This window comes from Artemia sp. Qi Xiang Cuo, chromosome 8, assembly GCF_049724085.1.
Source record: "Artemia sp. Qi Xiang Cuo chromosome 8, ASM4972408v1, whole genome shotgun sequence".
NCBI classification, from domain to species: Eukaryota; Metazoa; Arthropoda; class Branchiopoda; order Anostraca; family Artemiidae; genus Artemia; species Artemia sp. Qi Xiang Cuo.
The window spans coordinates 37,066,797-37,088,283 of NC_142801.1; the positions used below are offsets into that span (position 1 = coordinate 37,066,797).

Genomic DNA, 21,487 nt, shown 5'->3' on the forward strand with positions numbered 1-21,487 from the left:
GAATAGTTTCCTCAGCGAATCTCAACATGGAGCAGTAATAATCATAACGATATATGCCCTTGACCATCAACAAATCATATATATCATTTGGAAATTGTTGCTTGAGAAGGGGGAAAGCGTTGCAGCCGTCATTGTTTTTCTGCACTTGAATTAATTCGCTCAATGATTTAGGGAAAAAACTGTAGGAATCTAAAAAGCGAATTTTTTTCGTGTATTCAACGTCGTCTTCGACATTTCTTCACATAAATTCCAAAACAAGCAAGTTTTCCGACGATTTAGGAATGATTTTGTTGGAAAAGCTGTCTATCACCCATGCATCATCCACTGTTCCATTTTTTTTGAAGATGTGCCATTGCTGGTAGCACATACTTCAGATCGTAGTTAGAATTATGTATAAAAACCGGAAGAAACAGTTGCTGTTTAATTTTTAAATTACATGAATTGTGAGCCCACCCCTGAAACTTTTCCCCGTTGAATTGGGGTCAACAAGATGATTATGATCCTGGACAGCGTCTTTTGGGGCAAGAGCACCCCTACAAACCCAACAAATTGTCCCCTTTTCTAGTGCCCGTTGCTCCTTATTTGATAATGACATTGGGTAGTTGGTGTGACGCAATCGTGAAATTGCACCGTTTGCTGTCTTTATTAAACACACCAATAACTTCTCCATGTCACCTTTCTTATCCATAGTAAAAAAAAACTCTTCTGATTGCATTTTATTGTTGGAATCGGGACGGACATGTGCATAGGAACACGCAACGAGTTTGTGTCCCTTGACTATATTTGGCCTTGATGGGTCCGATACCTCCAACAGTCTTGATTCACAGTCCAAAGATATTTTATCAACCTTTAGCAGGGAATTTTGGAAGTTTTTAAATTATAAAGTATCTTTGCTTTCTGCCGGCATTTCTATGCATTGATTGCCATGAATTTTGCAATATATCATACGATCCGTGAATGTTCGTTCAGATTTAAATGGGGAAAGGCAAATGGGGCAATAGTGACGTTCCCCTTTCTTCAGACCTTGAGATAAGAGTCGACTGATTGCCGTAACGGGGAAAAAATGACCATAGAAATTTACATCTTTGGGAGGCTCATAGATAATCCAAACCCAATTTTTAACATTATATACCAAAGGTGTCCTAACTGAATATAAAACCCTTTCCTTATTTGGTTTCTTTCCCTCATTTACAAATTCTGTGTCATACTGGAGAACAACCACCCCCAACCCGAGATTTTCGTTTGCTTTTTCAAATATAGTTATTTCTTTTAAGGACACCGGATACTTTCCCTCTAAACAATCGAAATTTACTTTAAGGAATTTTTTTCCACCATTACGAGCAAGTCCGCCGAGATTTTTTATTGTTGAAACTTTTTTTAGTGTTTAATGGGCTGCTGCTAAAAATGCATATTTAAGGCATTGCAGCCTCGTTTCAAAATTGAAACTCTGAACTTCTTTCGTAGCCGACACATCTGGGTGGTATTTTATTTTTCTACCCGTTCCGCGTAAAATAAAGTTTTTTTTAATATATTTAGATTAACATACATAAATTTAATTTATAAAATTGTGGAACCACTTCCCCTCTCGTTAAATGTGTACAAAGTTGATAATAATTTATTGACCCAATTGAAAAAGTTACTCTTAAATTCATTTAGACCAGGGTAAAAAGTTTGGTTGCCAGTTGAAAAATGAAAATAAAAAATGTCCCCAGATATCCCCTTTTGTAAATAAACTTTTTGATTTACTGATGCCTTAATCACTCCCTGACCCCCCCAATTCTGAATCTGAATCTCAATAAGTGCTTGAATCCAGTCCATGTATGTATGAACAACATTTACAGGGTCTGTTAAAATGATAATCCCGTCAACCAGGTTTTCCTCGGGGGGGGGGGGGGTGATAAAATCTATCCTATGTGTTTGCAAGTGACCTAGAGCAGACTCTAACAAATAAAATTAACGTAGTTCCGAGGACGCGACACTATTTTCATGTCCTGCACTTATTTGCACAGAACCTAATTCACTAATAATAAAGTCATCGTCAAAAATGTCCCCGGAAATATTAGATCCAACAATTTCCATAAGACTATTCATTTCTTACATTGTAAACTGGAAATCCGGGGGGATAGCAAACGACGCACCTTCACTAACATCATTCGATTGCTCCGGCGACAGTGGACAATTACCCATGATATTATGAAGCTCTGGGCCAGGGAAGGCAGTTGTTTTTGTAGCTTCCCCCTGAAACTAAAATGAATGGATTGAGTTTTTTTTTTAGGAAAGTTTTATCACAATTATAACACATTATTTTTTTTCTTAGTCGGATTTGTATTCATATTATTTATCAAACAAATGTTTTTTTTCTTAATTGGACTCGTATTTATCAAAAAAATACATAATAAATTACAAATTTTTGCTTATAGCATTATTTATAAAACAAGTGCATAATAAATTATAAATTTTGTTAATAGCACACACACACACACGCTCACGCGCACAAACACATACTCACACGCACACACACACACACACACACACAAGCACAAGCAGACACGCACGCACACACACACGGACACACACATACACACACGCACACACACACACACGTAAACGCTCACACACACATCGCAACGTTTGACTAATAGCAATAAAATACAGGAAAAAAAATTAACTCAATATCTGTCTTAATACCTCATTAAAAAAAACTGACTCTTTTTCCTACGATTCTAGCCATCCATAAAACATAGTGATCAGACTAGAAGTAGATTCCTTTTCCTACGAATCTACCCGTTTACAAATCTACTATTTGTAATAGCAATCAAGTTAAGTACATTATAAAAATATTTGCCAATAAGAAGCATTTCATGTCTAGTCAGATGTTTACCACCTACTAAAGTCATGTATCAATATTAAGGCACTATCTGATTAAGGTTTTTTTTTTCCCCCCTCCCCCCGTTTTTTTTCTTCAATAATTACCCGCTTTCGTAAATACACAAGTAAAAATTTCACGAGAGGGTCCTTATTCCATTGAAGGATACACGAAGCAAAGACGGGTAAAATGCCGATTAATTTGCGCTATAAAGTTGAATGCTATCTGATAAATGGTGCTTAAAGTAGAACTTACAGCTGTAGAAACCGCTCGTGGGGCATAGTGAATCACGGTATCTCTCCTCAAATTCATGCTAGTCTCCCCAACGGGCTTTAGTGTTTTATACGATGGGTCCTTGCGGGAATAATGGAATTCTTGATGATTTTGAATGTTAACTACCATAACCAATAAATCCTCTAATGTCGATATATCCAAATTGTCAGGAGATGGTATGTTACCTTCCTCTAAAGTAGTTTCAAAATTGAACTCTTCTGTGTAATTGAGCTTTGCTCGCTTTTGACTTGACGCTTGAATATCAGAGTCCTGGAAATAAAAATCAATTTCAGTCTTCTCTAGTCACATGTTTTACCAGCTACTAAATAAAACACATTTTTTAAATATGATACATGTAAAAAAAATACAATTTCAACTATTATTTTATTCAGAATATTAATAGGGGTACCCCCTCCCATCAACCCCAAGCCCACTCCAAAATACATTAACCCTATTGTCTCTATTTAAAGGATTGATATTGTCCAATTATACTCTTAAAAACGTGATATTTCTGTAAGTTGCATAAAAAACATTTAGAGCCAAATAGCCTATAAGTGTTTTGGAATACCATAAAATATGTTTTTTAAATACAATACATGAAAAAAAATACAATTTCAACTATTATTCTATTCAGAATATTAATAGTGGGCACCCCCTCCCACCACCTCAAAGCCCACTCCAAATACATTAACCCTATTGTTTCTATTTAAAGGAGTGATATTGTCCAATTCTACTCTTAAAAACATGATATTTCTGTAAGGTGCATAAGAAACATTTAGAGCCGAATAGCATATAACTGTATTGGAATGCCATAAAACACATTTTTAAATAAGATACATGAAAAAAAAATACAATTTCAACCATTATTTTATTCAGAATATTAATAGGGGGCATCCCCTCCCACCACCCCAAAGCCCACTCCAAATACATTATCCCTATTGTTTCTATTTAAATGAGTGATATTGTCCAATTCTACTCTTAAAAGCGTGATATTTCTGTAAGGTGCATAAGAAACATTTAGAGCCGAATAGCATATAAGTGTTTTGGAATACCACAAAACACGTTTTTAAATATGATAAATGAAAAAAAATACAATTTCAACTATTAGCTACATTTGAAATTTATTCAGAATATTAATGGTGGGCGCCCCTTCCCAACATCTCCTCAAAAAAATACAATTTCAACTATTAGCTACATTTAAAATTTATTCAGAATATTAATGGTGGGCACCCCTTCCCCCAACTCCTCTTTTTTTTCTTCAATAATTACCCCCTTTAGTAAATACACACGCGTACATACAATGATCATCTCAATTATATATGACACGGAAGATAATTGCTATCTGTTGAGTTAAAAATAGAAATTGTTGCGAAAATCTAAACAGCTGTAATGAACATGTGAAATTTATCGTAGCTTCGAGAGCTTACATAATTACAGAAAGTTCCCCTTTCTGTGTGAAACTCAAAATGATAGATAATTCTGTGTGAAACTCATAATGATAGATAGGAAATAAAAAAGGTTATGTTAGTCCACAAGTAATGTATATTTACTTACCAATATAATTCTTTTATTGTCCATTAGAACGTGCGAATTGATTCTTATAGGTTTATTATAACTTCTATTAATCAACTGACACAGAATTAACAATTCTTTTAATATATATAGCAAAAAAAACATGATTATAACCAACTGTAAACCGGTATTTCTAGAATAAGACCATTATTTGATTATGCAATTTGACAATTTCTAGTTTTTGGTAAAAAAAAAAAAAAAAAAAAAAAAAAAAAAAAAAAAAAAAAAACACGTTATGACATGTTTGATCACTTTGCTCGGAAAGGCACCAAGGAACATTGGTGTGAGAGGATACTCACTCTCTTTGAAAAGGTGTAGAGGTCCCATAGAATAACATAGGAAGGAACATAGTGCTATAGAATAGCATGGGAGGGAACATAGTTCTATAGAAGTATAACTTACTACTCTACTAACTTTAGCTAAAAGAGTGAGGTAATTACGAGGGGTGACCCCCCTCATATACGTGCTGTAGTTACCACGAACTGTTTGATTATCCACCAAAATCCAAATAGAGATCATTGAAATATTGATAGTTTTTTCTGCGCTACTAAAAGTATTGTATTCATAAAACTTTACGGTTTCATGAAATGTAATTAAACAAATAGAAAAAATTTTTTAACTAAAGTAAGGAGCAAGTCTAAAATTTGAAACAAATATAAATTACTCTGTATGTAAGGGGACTGCCCCCTTTTCAACACTTTGTTCATTAAACAAAAGTTTTTTAGTGCTTTGAAAAATCTTTTTTTACAATTGCATATTTTTTTTTTAATTCGGAAAAAAGCCAACTTCACAGTAAAGAGTGGGGAGCTGAGGTGTACGACAGCCACCTTCATAGAAAGAATATTCTGTTCAAATAGGTTCCAAATCTGTTCCTTGCTTTCAGTGGAAAAGCTATTTTTTTCTGATTGTTTTCCAAATTATACCCAGACCTAACCAAGATATAATTTGAGGTACGGTCCCATAAATCCCTGGTTAATTGCTTTTAAAATGTGTAAATCAACAATTGCACGTTGATTAGTACCGTCCTACGTTTAAATTTGAAAATCAAAATTGGGTGAAACTTGAATATACTTAAAATATCGACAATGAATAGTAATTTTGGTGAAAAGTCCTTGTTAATATTACTACTAAAGAATTTTGGTTGGATGAAAAATGGTATTATTGTTTTATGGATGGAAATTCTGTGAGTCTTTTGATCTACTACATAACTGAAGCCATCACAACCTCTACAATAGGATTTTCTTATCGATAAATACATTACATATTTTCGTTTAAATACAATGAAGTACTTCGTATAAATAGAAAAAGAAAATATTACCATTTAAAATTGTTGAAAACTAAGTTCCTAGCAATACTTGTAACCACAAAGAAACTTCCTGGTGGGGCTGATGATGACCTGCCTTGCCTTTTCCACCTATGTGCTTTAAGATATGGGAATATAACACTTTACCTGTATAGAGAAACATTTTAATTGATTCCTACTCCCCCCCTACCTCTTTCAACCTTTATCTGAAGCCTCAGGAAGAGTATGCAGTTTGTCTATTACAATGTACTTTTGTAGGATTTTACCCTACCCCCACCTTAACAATAACTCACCGCCTTCATTATAGCTGATACGTAAATATAGATCACCAAACGTAGCCTAATTTCATTACAAATAAAGCGAACCAACTTGGTTGAATCTCTTGCAGCTGGGAAGCTTAAAATATAGTTATTGATACTTTTAAATGAATTATCATCTCAGAATTTTAAATTAATTAAAAATTCGTCCTCTCCTGGGTAAAGTCGTAGTTTGGTGGCCTAAACCACCTAAATTGTCACCAAACCACCACTGCTATTTTGGCGTCCACGCCCCCCCCCCCCCGGGCAAAATTTCTACCGGCGCCCGTGGGCTGCACAAAGCAACAAAAGGATCGATGCATTCGAGGTTCTTGAGCGCTTCATCGGTAACAGGACAGCATTCTTTTCTTGCCTATGGAGATGGCAAGAAAAAGCCGTCAAGTACATACAAGGCTTACTAAACAGGTTGTCACTCGCATTCCATTTCCGGTAGAATATTTTCTCCCAACAACAGACTGTAGAAAGTGAGAAAACTGTTGCCCTTTTGAATTCACTTCTTGCCGGTGCAAACGGAAAACTGTTGTACGACTCGGTCATGTCTGCAAGAAATAATTTGAACAAACAGGAAAGAAGATTACCAACTAGTGAAAATTCGAAGCATGTTGTTTCTTCTTCTCTGACTGTTGTGACCTACCCCCATCGAACGAAAATGGTCAAGTAACAGACTTATGAAGGATTCATAAAACAGAGACCCTTCAAGTTACATATTGCTTCTGTACTGCGCAAGCTCGCTCCCACCCTCAACCAATCAGAAGTAGCTCCACGCTTTTTAGGGAAAAGAAATATTCCGCTTCCTGTAACTCCAACGAATCGAACAGCCTATGCAGCGACATCTGTAGTTTTAATTAACAAAGGATTAAATAAAATTCAAGTGACAAGCGACAGCAGTAGGTTTATTTGAAGGAAAACGAAAGAAAAGAGTAACAGACAGAGAAAAGAGGAAAACAAACAAAAACGAAGAAAAAAGGGAAAAAGATCATGAAAATCCTATTCAGTATACTCCTATAGTAAAAATCCATGCTTGACGGTGCGCAAAACAAATTTTGGAGCATTTAATAAAAACATATGCGATTCAGTAAATTTTTCCTCTCAGATTCAGTAAATTCTTCCAGGCAAGGGTGGCAACACTGAACGAAAGTCTTACGTTATCTCGTTTGTACGCTGTGTTTTAAGCGTATTAGCTCAAAATATATCAAACATTTCGTGGTAACGAACTTTAAGTAAGGAGCGACCCGGCTCAATAGTAACCAAAACTCTAAAAACCGTAATTTTGATATCAAAAGATACATCAGTAGAATCAGATTTTTATGCTGATTTCAAATACGGTATGTAAGTTTCATTAAGTTTATTCTTACCCATCAAAAGTTAAGCTTCTGAGAAAATTTGCCTTATTTTCGAAAAAAGGGAGAAACAACCCCTAAAAGTCATAGAACTTGAATGAAAATCATACCATCAGATTCAGCGTATTAGAGAACCCTACCATAGATGTTTCAAGCTCCTATCTGCAAAAATGTGGAATTTTGACTTTTTTGCCAGAAGAACGATCACGGATGCGTGTTTATTTGTTGTTTTTTTTTGTTTTTTTTCTTTTTTCCTAGGGGTGATTGTATTGATCTATTAGTCCTATAATATCGTGAGAGAGCTCATCTGAGCGGAAATTAAAAGTTCTATTGCCCTTTTTAAGTGACCAAAAAATTGGAGGGTAACTTGACCCCCTCCCACATTCATGTTTTTCCCGAAGTCACCCAATCAAAATTTTGAGATAGCAATTTTGTTCAGCATTGTCGGAGGTCTAATAATTGTCTCTTTGAGGATGACTTAATCCCCCACAGTTCCTGGGGGAAGGGCTGCAAGTTATGAACTTTGCCCACTGTTTACATATAGTATTGGTAAATGGATAGTACATAGACGTTTCGAGAGGGATTTATTTCTGGTGGGGGGGGGGGTCGGCGGAGGGGGTTACGGGTGAGGATCTTTACATGGAGGATGTCTCCGTTGGGGAAGGGACACTTTTATGAAGGGGGCGCCAGATTTCCCAGCATTATTCAAAAAACGAGCTGAAATTAAATAAAAAAGCAAGTTTTTTCAACTGAAAGTAAGAAGCAACATTAAAACTCAAAACAAACAGAAGTTATTACATAAATAAAGGGGTTCGCCCCCTAGTCAATACCTCACCCTTTACGCTAAAGTTTTTTTTAGTACTTTTAAAAGAGCTATCTATTCTAATTAACCGGCCTTTGTTATTCAGGGGTTAGGGATTCGAACAAAATTCGAACTTTAGCGTAAAGAGGGAGGTATTGACTAGGGGTAAACTCCCTAATATACGTAATACAAACATACAAATATTAAAGTTCGTTACGTAAGTTAATTCATAAGTTACGTCATAACAAAATTTCGAGAAAGCCATTTAGCCAAAACAATAAAACTAATATGCAAAGTTCATTCTAATTATTTATGTATGGTGAGCCGAAATCAGAGCTGCATTAATTCAAAAACGTTCAGAAATCAAATAAAAAAAACAAGTTTTTTTAACTGAAAGAAAGGAGCGACATTAAAACTTAAAACGAACAGAAGTTATTCCGTATATGAAAGGGGTTGTCCCCTCCTCAACACCTCGCTCTTTACGCTTAAGTTTGACTCTGTCACATAACTTTTTTTTTTTAGACAATAAAAAACTTAAGCGTAAGGAGCGAGACGTTGAGGTGGGGACAACCCCTTTCATATACGGAATAATTTATTTTCGTTTTAAGTTTTATTGTCGCTCCTTACTTCCAGTTAAAAAAAAAAAAAAAATTTGTTATTTAATAGCCTAAGCTTTAAAAGCTCATAGTGATGGCTTTTACAACACAAAAAGCGAAAAAAAACTTCTAATTGATTTTTTCGAACGCGGTAACAATAGAAGAGGATAATATAAAACATTATAGAGATGAGTATGCCATTTAAACAAGCTTCGGGGAAATTTGCGCATCTAAATTTCTGTTAATTTTTTTAAAACAAACACATGGCAAATCACGATCCAAAACTCCAGGTCTAATTTGTGACTGGAAAGAATTAAGAGACTACGAGCTAAGAACTAAAAAACTAAATAATTACAAGAACGAATCAGAACTTGACTCAAAATGTCCGTGGGACGAATCCCGAGAAATTTGGCAATTAACAGGGTGCCAAATGTCCCTGAAAAAAAAACATCGGGTTCCCCGCGGAAAATTCCCTTCTGAAATAATCTTAAACTGTAGCCTGGAACCTGAATATTTGACAAAAAAAATTTGAGTGTTCAAAAATTTGGATTGCATGTTTCTGACCCTGCTTGGAAGAATCAGCCACATAGATTTAAATGCTGTTGGAAATAAAAAAAAATGTCTGATTACTATGCTTTTTGCACAATGGAGCTTCTTTCAAAAGATTCCATTGTAACTGAACCCTCGTGTAACTGAACCCCCGTATAACCGAACCCCCGTGCAATTGAATCCCCGTTCAACTCAACCCCCGCATAACCACCCGTGCAACTGAACCCTCATACAACTGAACCCCCTTTAACTGAACCGTCGTGCAACTTAACCCCCGTGCAACTCAACCCCATTTAACTAAACCCCCGTATAACTGAACCCCCATGTAATTGAACCCCTATAACCGAAGCCCCGTGCCACTCAACCCCCGTGCAACCGAACCTTCGTGCTACTGAACCCTCATGCAACTGAACCCCCTTTTACTGAACCCTCGTGCAACTCAACCCCCGTGCAACTCAACCCCATTTATAACTAAACCCTCGTGTAACTGAACCCCCATGTAAATGAAACCATGTAACCATGTAACTGTGTGTTAACAGAACACAACTGATGAGCGAAAAGTGATGAAAGAGAGGGATAATACCGAACTCTCAGCTACCATTCTTGGGAGACATCTGACAGTTTATAAGTGATCATGGAATTCCTGTGTTGTTTTAAAGTCACTTTTCTTTGAATAGGCAGCGTGGCGGCAGAGTCCAGTTTTTGTCAGGAAAAAATTACTCAGTGATAATTTATTGCTCCCGCTAGCATTATGCGCTTCTAGGTCCGGGCCTAGGGACCTAGTGGTAAATCCAGGCCTGAGCATGCACATATTTCCTTTTGGTGAATTGACTTTCCCTTTAAGCACTCTCTGAAAGTTCCAACATAATACACAAATCCCTTTTTGAGATATGCCATTTTGAAAATCTGCATGCACATAGTGTCCTTTGATTTAGTTCAAGTTCCACCTCAAATACCTCATTCTGTCAAATTTTCAACTTGATATAAGTAGCCTTAATAGTGCTAGTTTAATAGTAGCAGAGGTCGTAGTAGGAGCAGTAGAAGTAATAATAGTGTTGAATTAATAGTAGTAGCAACAGTAGTAGTAGCAGTATTAATAGCATTAGTAGCAGGTAGATGTCACAGAAGTTTCATCTTGATACGCTAAGCTGTTCCAAAAAAAAAATTGCTGATACACCTGTATCAGCAATGTGCATATTTTTGCAATTTACCAATTGTTAAAATTTAAGGTTTTTATAGAAGGGATGATCGTAAAAACTTTGAAGGTGGCTCATTCGATTGGAAATTGAAAGTTCAAGTTCAATTTCGAAGAATCAAAGGTAATCACAGGACAATCAGCCTTTCCCTCTTACCCGACACCCCCCCCCCCAAATACATCCGATCAAAATAAAAATAAACATTTTGTTCAAAATAGCCTGAAGATCAATAACCATGCCTTTGGGGTTAAGAACCCCACCAGCAGCATCTAGGGCAAGGGCTGTAAGTTAGGCTAGTTTCTCATTGGTAACACATAAGGTTTCTGTAGAAAAAAATTTGTATGAACTTTGGGGGGGGGGGCTAATTCGATTGGAAATCAAAATTTCCAGTGCATTTTTTCAGAGTTAAAAGTGATCGAAGGGCTTCCACCCCATCCTATTTTTCCCCTAAATACATCCGATCTAAATTTTGGGACGGCCATTTTATCTAAAACAGCTTAAAGGTTAAATAACTATGGTTCATAACCCTATTGCGTTTAGCCCATGATAAGTACGGTGGTTGAGTTGGATGAGAGTTCAGTTGCACGGGGGTTCAGTTGAACGGGGGTTCGGTTGTACGAGGGTTCAGTTGCACGGGGGTTCAGTTGCATGGGGGCTGGGTTATACGGGGGTTCAGTTACACGGGGGTTCAGTTACATGGGGGTTCAGTTACATGGGGGTTCAGTTACACGAGGGTTTAGTTAAATGGGGTTGAGTTGCACGAGGGTTCAGTTGCACGAGTGTTTAGATAAAGGAGGTTCAGTTGCATGAGGGTTCAGTAGCACGGGGGTTCAGTTGCACGGGGTTAAGTTATACGGGGGTTCAGTTGCACGGTGGTTTGGTTATAAGGGGTTTCAGTTACACGGTGGTTCAGTTACACGGGGGTTCAGTTACAGGGGTTCAGTTGCTTGGGGTTCAGTTACACGGGGTTCAGTTACACGCACACCATTTCAAAAGATCATGCTCATCACGATTAAAGGATTAATAAAGAAACTACAAGTTTAACAGAAAAATTTTTTAATAGATTGCTAGCCAATAATAAAGACTCATCTGTGACAGAAAATTAACCTCCCAAAATGTCAGACGCAACCGTTCATGGTAATAAACGGTAAGTAGAGAGCGACCCTTGTCAATAGTTACCAAAACTCTAAAAAGCAGAATCTAAGTATACAGTCTTTACACCTCCTCAGGACGTGTTCTAAGACACCCTTCAACGTTGCAAATAATAAGTGAATTCAGCCAAATTTGTTCTTTATACAAAGAAGCCAAAATTGCTTAGACCTCTTGAGAAAGTGGTATAATTTCACAGTTTCTAGATCAGGTTATCTGTTCACTAGCCAAATCAGCCAGAAACTAGTTGACTACACTTTTTTCTTTCTATTTTTAAGCGCAAAAATCTCGATCGACTGACATTTGATGACACGGATTGTGTTCTGTTTTTTATCTAGAAGTTAAAGAGTTCGATAGTCAAAATAACTTAAAATACCTCTCTATTCTCAAACACTTAGGCAAACAGTAAATAAAGTTCTGTAAGATGATTGATACTATTATGGAACAAATCAATTTATTAACGGAACAACTCCTGCATAAATGATATTAAGATTTTCCTAATAAGAAAAAGGTACACTGTGACGTAACATTTCTAGGATTGAAAAGCTAAAAACAAAGCATAATTAGGATCCTTCATTCAAGCTAAAGTGCAGGACGCAAGTAGCAATGATAGTTTCTGAGCCGCCGCCCCCTATTTTAAGTATTTCGTAATTTTCAAAAATTTTCTATTTTTTAGATAATTCTAGATAATAAGTTTGCTTCCCATTATAATGCAAGAAATTTACAATGAAGGTAATAATTTGCTCGTTCCATGTTTGAAGCACCGTATGACTAGGGATTCTACAATCCTATGCCAAAACTTTTTGATTTCAAATAACAGCTACATTTTTTTCTCTCTTTTTTGCCCCTAATCATCATGACACGAAAAGGGTCGTTTCCCAAGCTAAACTGAATTACTATCCGTTTAAGCTGACGTCATGTACCGAGCCTAACGTGCTTAAAATATTTGGTTTTTAACCATGCATGACAGAAATGTGAAAAGAAGAGAAATTGAGTAATAGGCTCAATAAATCAAAAAGTCAATAGAAAGTTCCAAGAAACGAATTAGATACACAATTTTCTAATAAAAAAAGGATGATTATACAACCATTAAAAATTAGTTTGTATTTTATGCTTTCTTTTTAAGATTGATTTGACACACTTTTTCAACGAAATAAGTTTTACAAAGAAAAGTAAAGAACTGCATTAACTAAAAATTGGCAGAAATAACATAAAATAATCCACCAAGCATAAAGCTACCACAATTCACCATCAATACATAAATGAAACCCACAACGAATAAAAATTACAATAAATAAACGAGTCAAACCCAAAACAAGCCAAAATTAACTTGAGTAGGGCTGACAACCCCCATGCCTTCTCACGGCCAGAAAATAATTTGCCCTTTACTGAAAAAAATACGTTTTAAGTGTTTTCACTTTTTAATTTTAACAAACCAAAAAATATTACGACTTTGAAGGATAAATATCAGCATATGTAGGCTATGTTAAACTGACTATGCACATTCATTTTTTTTCAGTAAAGAACAAATTATGTTCTGGCCTTGAGAAGGCATGGGTGTTGTCAGCAATACTCACGTTAATTTCTGCTTGTTTTGAGTTATACTCGGTTATTTATTGTAATTTCTGTCCGTTTTGGGTTTCATTTATTTACTAATGGTTATGAGTTTACATATAGTAAAGAAATATACACAAATTTTCGGGGGGGAGGGGCATGAGGACTTTCCTGTGAGGAGGAAAGTTTAAGGGTGAATTTTCCACCTGAAATTTTACACTGAGGGTTGGGGGATTTCCCCGCATGAATTGAAAAGCAGTCAAAATCCAATAAAAAAAATCTTTTCAATTGACAGTAAGGAGCAACATTAAAACTTAAAACAAACAGAAGTTATATGGTTGAGTTATGAATTAGTGATAAATTAATGATTATAGGTGATTTAGTGATAATTTATCACAATTTTCTTGTTAAGGAGGCCCTAGACGGTCAATCATTTTGAACAAAAATTACTGTCAATTGGTTGACGTGTGCTTCAATCAACTTTCAATCGATCCTTCAATCAATGCTTCAATCTCGACCAAAGCTAATGTAACACACTGCTTTTGATCAAAATGATTGAGTCATTCAAACTTTCTATCAATCACCGTCAACGCTTGACTCAAGCGTCGAACAGGTTCCTAGACGGTCAATCATACTTGAGTCAATCGATTGACAGAGCCTTTTGATCAAAATGATTGACCGTCTAGAGCCTCCTTTAGGCGTTCATGATTGAGTGATAAATTGGTATTTGACTAGCCCTTCTCTTCCAGTATATTACCTTATTTACTTATACTTATTCTCTTTTAATGAACTCAATAATGGAGTTCTTGATGCACAGTCAGCTGTTCCCACATGTTTCATCTTTGCCGGCCTTGATTTATCTCTCGTATGTTATGCAGACGACATTCTGAATTTGAACCGCACTCTCCAGCGCATTATCGAGATTTTCGCAACGCTATAATCTGAGTATGCAAAACTAGGTCTTCAGTTCAATGCTGAAAAGTCCGAAGTTGCATTCTTCAACTGGAAGCAAGCGTCGCCGGGGATATTTCTCTCGGAAATAGTAGGATTAAGCCAGTAGATCATATCACTTACCTCGGTCTTCCATTGGCTTGTCAATAATGCACACCCGACAACTATTAATTGCTCATATTGAAAGTAGAGTTGGGTTATTATATGCTTCTTTTGTAACGAATAAGTTACGCTTCAATCGCCGTCTTCCTTCGAAACTTTTCAACTCTGTCGCTCTACCTCATTATCTGTACATATCGTCGTTTTTGAAAATGCTCACAAAATCTGACAAGTCAAAAATTTGTTCACTCTTCTTCCGGTTCGCAAAATATCTTTTACGTTTTCCCCCTTGGACCCACAACTCTTTTCTAGTTAGAAAATTCAGCATTGCTGACCCTATTATAGCTGTGGGAAAACAAATTTGTGCTCATAATTCCCGTTTAACGAAGTTGAAACATCCTAGGTCGTCGGTAGTGGCCCAGTAGTTAATACTGATTTTTTTTTTTTTTTTTTTTTAAGTGTTTGTTTTCGCACTTAACGTAATTGTTGCAATTTTTAAACAGACAAGATTGATGATCTAGTTTTTTTTCGTACGAGTCCAATTTAAGTGACTCTTGTTATTCTCAATCTTGGTGTCAATTTTTCTCTGATAATATATTGCGTATATTAGTAATAATTTAACTGTTTATTAATTATCCATTCTTTTCGGCATATTGTTTTAAGTAAATATGTAAAAAATCCGTGATTGAATAATTTTATTGTTTCTGATATTTATGTATATTGGAGTAAATGAATCATTTGTTGAGAGGGATCTGATTTCAAGACCAGCGGGCAAAAGTATCGTTAAACTGTTTTACCGTTTCTTGTCATATTTACACTAGTTGATATGATTATTTATTGTATATTTTTAATTCACTGATGAATATTTGGGTTAATTTTTTGCCAATTGCGGCTTGATGCAATGATGCTCATATTACTTATGTTTGTTCAGTATTTTGGAGTTTAAAAAAAAACATGTCATGTACCTGTTGTGCAGTGTATAATTGAGTTTTTCTTTCTCGTCTTTGTAATTTATTCTAAGAGCTAATTTAGATCTTAGCTCCAGCGTTCGTCACTAAAAACTATCATGTATAACTGCTAAGTTTATGGGTATTTTTTTTTTTTTCGTCTATTGCTCCGTCCTTTCCTTTTTTGTATGACGAGTTTTCCAATAAATAATAATTACGTCATCTGGCCTGTGGTTCTATAGCATTTTTACCTAATTTAAGACCCGAGAAACAGGTGGTGTTTTTTACCGAGCATTTTTTTTTGCCGGTGCTACTCTAGCATGGGCACACTCGGTGGTACACATTCTACCGTCACAACATCAATCGATCATAACAGATCTGATAGATCATGTTAATTTAATAACTCTATCTTATAGATCATAAATAAATCATAAGCCTTTTTGTATACTCACTGAAAATATTATGGCATATGACAAATTAACGCCCCCCCCCCCCCTTGCACACTGAAAAATACATTGTATGTCCCCCACCCCCAGTCATGAAAGTCGGTTGTTTTTCCGGTTTGGACATTACTGGTTTGCTGCTTTTGCTTTTTTTTTTTTTTTCCTTTCTTTTACAAAGCAGAAACCAGTATGTCTCACTATTTTTCTTCTTTTAATTAAATTCATTTGAACGGTTTATTCTTGAATAAAATGTTTCTCGAAAAAAATAAACGACGAAGATGCTGAACATCACTTAAAAATATTAGAAATTATTTCGGCAATACAAAATGCCACCTACCTTTATAAAAGACACCATTCTTATTTGAACGCAAAATTTTTCCAATGCCATTTTTACAAGCAACAATACCTTTGTGTCAACTTGTCTGATATAATAAATCTCATCCTGTTTTACAGCCAATTTATTTAACTCTATTGGGGGTCAGGTATTCTTACAAGGTCACTGAAAAGAAAATAGAAAGGAATTGGCAAATTTAAATGTATGGCTCACCAGTTTAAGAAGACAGGTGTTTTCTCTCAAGGCTCCAACACATCCAGCTGTGCTTACTACAAATACGACAACACCAACAATCACCATCATCACAGGGATGTCAATAAGAATCTGAAAGTAAGACAAAAATAGATTTAGAACGTGTTCGTTCTCACAAATCAAAAATGTAAAACTTGAAGGCAGATATTATTGGCAAACCTTGCGTTATTTTCTGTTATAATAGAGTAAAATCTAAAACAATTAATGAGTCAAATCAATCTTTCTTATTTAAAGATGTCACTTTGAACAAATATGCCTATTTTTTTTAAGTTGTTTAAGTAAACAGGTGCGGATACTCCAGAGCCTCAGAGGAATTGCAATATTTGTTGCAGAGGAGTCTCAATCTTTAAGAAAAGGGTCTGTTTCTTTTCAAATATATGGGTTTGTGTTCAGCCTTAAGTAGTTCTTTTCTATCTTTCCTGGTAAAACGGGGGTCCACACGACCCCCCTCCCCATCATGCCCAGAACTTTTGACTCGATTTTCCGATCCGTTATGGAAATCTTGTGGATACGCTATTTTGTTAACCAGGATGCATATAATGTCTTTCGAAATACATTGACATTTCATTGTGAATAGATTCTAGTGACAAGGGGGCTTGAAGTACCGAAACTTTAAGGCAGATTTGATACGAATATGTTTAGTTCCTCTCTTCACCTACTTCAAACCATAATATTCGGTAAAAATTAGCCAAGCTCATCCCCAAGAAAAGTTCCTGAAATTTTTAACTTTATCTCATAATCCATTTTCAAGATATAGCAGAAACGCTATTTTTAAAACCTGAAAACACATATTGTCTTTTGATTTACCTTGCTACTTAGATCTGATTGAATTCTAATTCCCATATGGGCTTATAGCACAAAGATTTTTTGGTGAATCCTAGTAAGGATATTTTTAGCAGCTCTCCCTAATCAAACAGTTCGTGGTAACGAACTATAAGTAATGAGCGACCCGGCTCAATAGTAACCGAAACTCTAAAAACGGAATTTTGATACCAATAGATACACCAAAAGAATCAGATTTTAATGCTGATTTCGAATATATAAGTTTCATCAAGTTTAGTCCTACCCATCAAAAGTTACGAGCCTGAGGAAATTTGGCTGATTTTCGAAAAAAGGGGGAACACCCCCGAAAAGCCATAGAACCTTAATGAAAACCACACCATCAGATTCAGCGTATCAGAGAACCGTACTGCGGAGGTTTCAAGCTCCTATCTGCAAAAACGTGGATTTTTTTTTTTTTTTTTTTTTTTTTGCCAGAAGAAATATCACGGATGCGTGTTTATTTGTTGTTTTTGTTTTTGTTTTTTGTTTCCCATGGGTGATCGTATTGACCTAATGGGCCTAGAATATCACGGGAAGGTTCATTCGAACGGAAATTAAAAGTTATAGTGCCCTTTTTAAGTGACAAAAAATGGAGGGCAACTAGGCCCCCTCCCACGCTCATTTTTTCCCAAAGTCACCCAATCAAAATTTTGAGATAGCCATTTTGTCAGCATGATCTAAAAATATAATAACTATGTCTTTCCGGATGACTTAATCTCGCAAAATCCCCGAGTGATCAGCTGAACGTTATAAACTTTGCCAATCGCTTAGATACAGAATTTGCCATTGGAAAACATACAGATATTTTCAGGGGAGATTTTTTCTGGTAGTGGGGGGGGGGGGTCGGAGGTTATATGTGAGGATCTTTCCACGGAGGAAGTTTTCATGGGGGAAGGACCAAATTCTAACATGCATTAGTTGAAAAACGTTCAGAAATTAAATAAAAAAACAAGTTTTTCAACTGAAAGGAAGGAGCAACATCAAAATTTAAAACGAACAGAAATTATTACGTATATGATTGGTTTCGCCCCCCCCCCTAGTCAATACCTCCCTCTTTACGTTAAAGTTTTGTTTAGTACTTTCATAAGAGCTATTTATTCTAATTAACGGTCTTTGTGATTAAGGGATCATTTTTAAAGAATTGGAATAAAATTCGAACTTTAGCGTAAAGAGCGAGGTATTGGCTAGGGAGTGAGCCCCCTAATATACGTATTAAAAATATATGAATATAGAAGTTCGTTACGTAAGTTAATTCGGAAGTTACGTACATTTATTACTAATAAAAACGTTCGTAAATAAAATTTAACAACTTTTGCGAAAGCCATTTAGCCAAAAAAAGTAAAATTAATATGCAAATTTCGTTTTAATTATCCATGTACGGTGAGCCAAAATCAAAACCTGCATTAATTCAAAAACGTTCAGAAATTAAGTAAAAAAAACAAGTTTTTTTAACTGAAAGTAAGGAGCGACAATAAAACTTAAAACGAAGAGAAATTATTCGGTATATGAAAGGGGTTGTCCCCTCCTTAACTGCTCGCTCTTTACGCTAAAGTTTGACTCTTTCTTACAACTGTATTTTTTAAAACAACAAAAAACTTTAGCGTACAGACGAAGCGTTGAGGAGGGGACAGCCCCTTTCATATACGGAAAAATTTCTGTTCGTTTTAAGTTTTACTGTCGCTCCTTACTTTCAGTTAAAAAAACCTGCTTTTTTTATCTAATAAAACCCAAAACCTTAAGTCTCCCTGTTCCTCTCACCTTCATTCATCTACACTACTAGGAGGTTTCAAACTAGTCTCCCAAGCTGTTCTAGAGAACTAGCAGACATAGCATCTTGATAGCCTGGATGAAAACAGCGTCTTCCGATTTAGTTCTACCCTTTGCCCTAGATCATAGTTCAATGTCAACAACCTTCCCCCCAACCTCCATACTCCCTAAAACATGAAACCTTTAGCCGTTCCAGAACATAATTTCCATGGGAGCTTATAGGGCGAAACAGTTTGGTGAAGACGAAGACAAAAACCGTTTAACTCCTTCCGCCTCCCCCATCACAAAGTTTGTAAGTCCTCTTTCCCAGCCCTCCTCCCTACATTTCCCCAAGGGTACCTGTAAGTTTCACCTCCATCCCCCCAATCGTTCCTGTGATATTGCAGCTACGCTATTTCGACGACCAGATACAGACGATGTCTTTCGATCTGCCTCTCCCCATCCCCCAAGTCAAACCTTTTGATATATTTGATACACCCCCAACACTCCCAGCAAGTTTTATATCGACCTTCAAGGACATTCCCAAGACATTGTACATAGGTTAAATTTTTGGTGCACATGCCGTCTGTTGATTTACTCAGGTACGCGAGTCGTTCCCATAGCATATAATCTTGGGAAACTCTGGGAATCTTGATCTAGCGAACGACCTCAATGTCATTCCCAAGACATTGTACATAGGTTAAATTTTTGGTGCACATGCCGTCTGTTGATTTACTCAGGTACGCGAGTCGTTCCCATAGCATATAATCTTGGGAAACTCTGGGAATCTTGATCTAGCGAACGACCTCTAAGAGCGTCAAGTTTACTATCTTTAGGTTTTTGATCCAATATTAGTGGGGCTATAGGGGAGCGGCTAGAAAAAAAGGCATAGGGGGGGAGCTAATTTCCCTCCAGCCACTTTCGGCTCTTTAAACAGGCACCAGAAATTCCATTTCGCAGTCGAATGATTTCTCTCTCAATTTTTTGCAACCAGAAATGACCAGGGAAATGTTTTTCTTCCTTTTTCGACCGTTTGTCGGGCCCGATTTCGGGGAGAACAATTATTTTTTTCTATTTTTCCTTCTCCATTGGAGTTCCTCTAGCCCCAGAACTTATGGATATACCCTTCGAGACAACCAGTAAATGTGCTTTGACCCTTTTTTAAGGTCAGGGGGTACCCAATAATAATTCTTTTGCATGTTATGTTTCTATTGGACCAAGGACTAAGAGCTTTAAGTTCCAACATGACGAAAGACAAAAAGTTTTTTGGTCAACTTCTAGCGGCCTTTTAACCCCCCCCCCCTTCTTTCTACAACAGCATGTTTGATCCTTGTGACCCAAAGAACGATCCCTAAGAGTTTGGAGCGAATCGCACGCACAACATCAAACAAACCTCCCTTTTTCCATTACAAAACACATGTCTAGATAATTGACAATTTTTGCATACGTACAGCCCTTACCTGGGATTTTGGGATTTATACCATCTTTATATGCATATCTATTGGACCTCCCAACTGTTTAAAAGAAAATATATGTCCCAACAATTAAATTAGAGGTTACAGGGAAAAGAAGGGGTAAGCAGCCAAAAGAGTACGGGAGGAAGTAGTCTGTTTGCTCTCCAACTTTTTCTGACTCTTAGAAAGAGCACTAGAGCTTAAAATTTAGAAATTGAGCGAGTCCCTCCGAAATTTTGTACGATAAGCCTTTCTTTACGAGACAACCAGCAAAAAAACCTCCTGCCCGCCAGTGAACTCCGTGTGTCTGGTATAAACTCTAAAAGTTATCCACTGGGACTTAGTCTTGTCGGAGGATTTCTATTTAGATGTGTTTCGGAGTCAACACCCTAGGGTTGACTTAGTAAAGAACGAAATATCTGTCATGTATTATTTTTCTATTTCGGCCTTTAGACCAGCGTTTTCCAAAATGGGAGGCACGCCTCCCAAGGGAGGCAAAGATGAGCCCAAAGGGAGGCGCGAATATTAGGCAGGACTAACAAAAAACAAATGAAATTAAAAATACGCAGTCAAATAAATATCTTGACCTTGTAGCAATTGACGGACTTTAGATGCCCTGGCTGAACAAAAGCTAGGTTTGCCATCTCAAGGTAAAACTAGCTAGATTTTATATAAATTATGCTTCTGAACACCTGTTCTGGATTTATCAATTAGACGATCTTTGCGATCAATTAGTTTCTCAGATACGCACTATAAAATTCACCTTACAAGTAGAAGACGGAACTGGTGTAGCTAAAACCGCATATTTAACTGGATATTTTCCGTGTGTTTAAGAGACTAATATTAATAAAGATAATTTTTTTGTAAATGTATTCCTTGCGAAGAAAATGCCTTTCGCTTTGTAGAGACAGTGCAGGGCTTC

General features: G+C 36.3%; 1 protein-coding gene across 2 annotated transcripts in view; it reads right to left on the reverse strand.

Moving 5' to 3' along the window:
- Positions 1–21,487, reverse strand: part of LOC148949368 (tetraspanin-33-like) — a 555,122-nt gene that overhangs the window by 456,161 nt on the left and 77,474 nt on the right. For both annotated transcript variants that reach the window (XM_089093400.1, XM_089093399.1), the window contains exon 3: positions 16,505–16,615. In XM_089093400.1, coding sequence (XP_088949526.1) covers positions 16,505–16,615 — 111 coding nt within the window. The remainder of the gene's footprint in view (positions 1–16,504; positions 16,616–21,487) is intronic.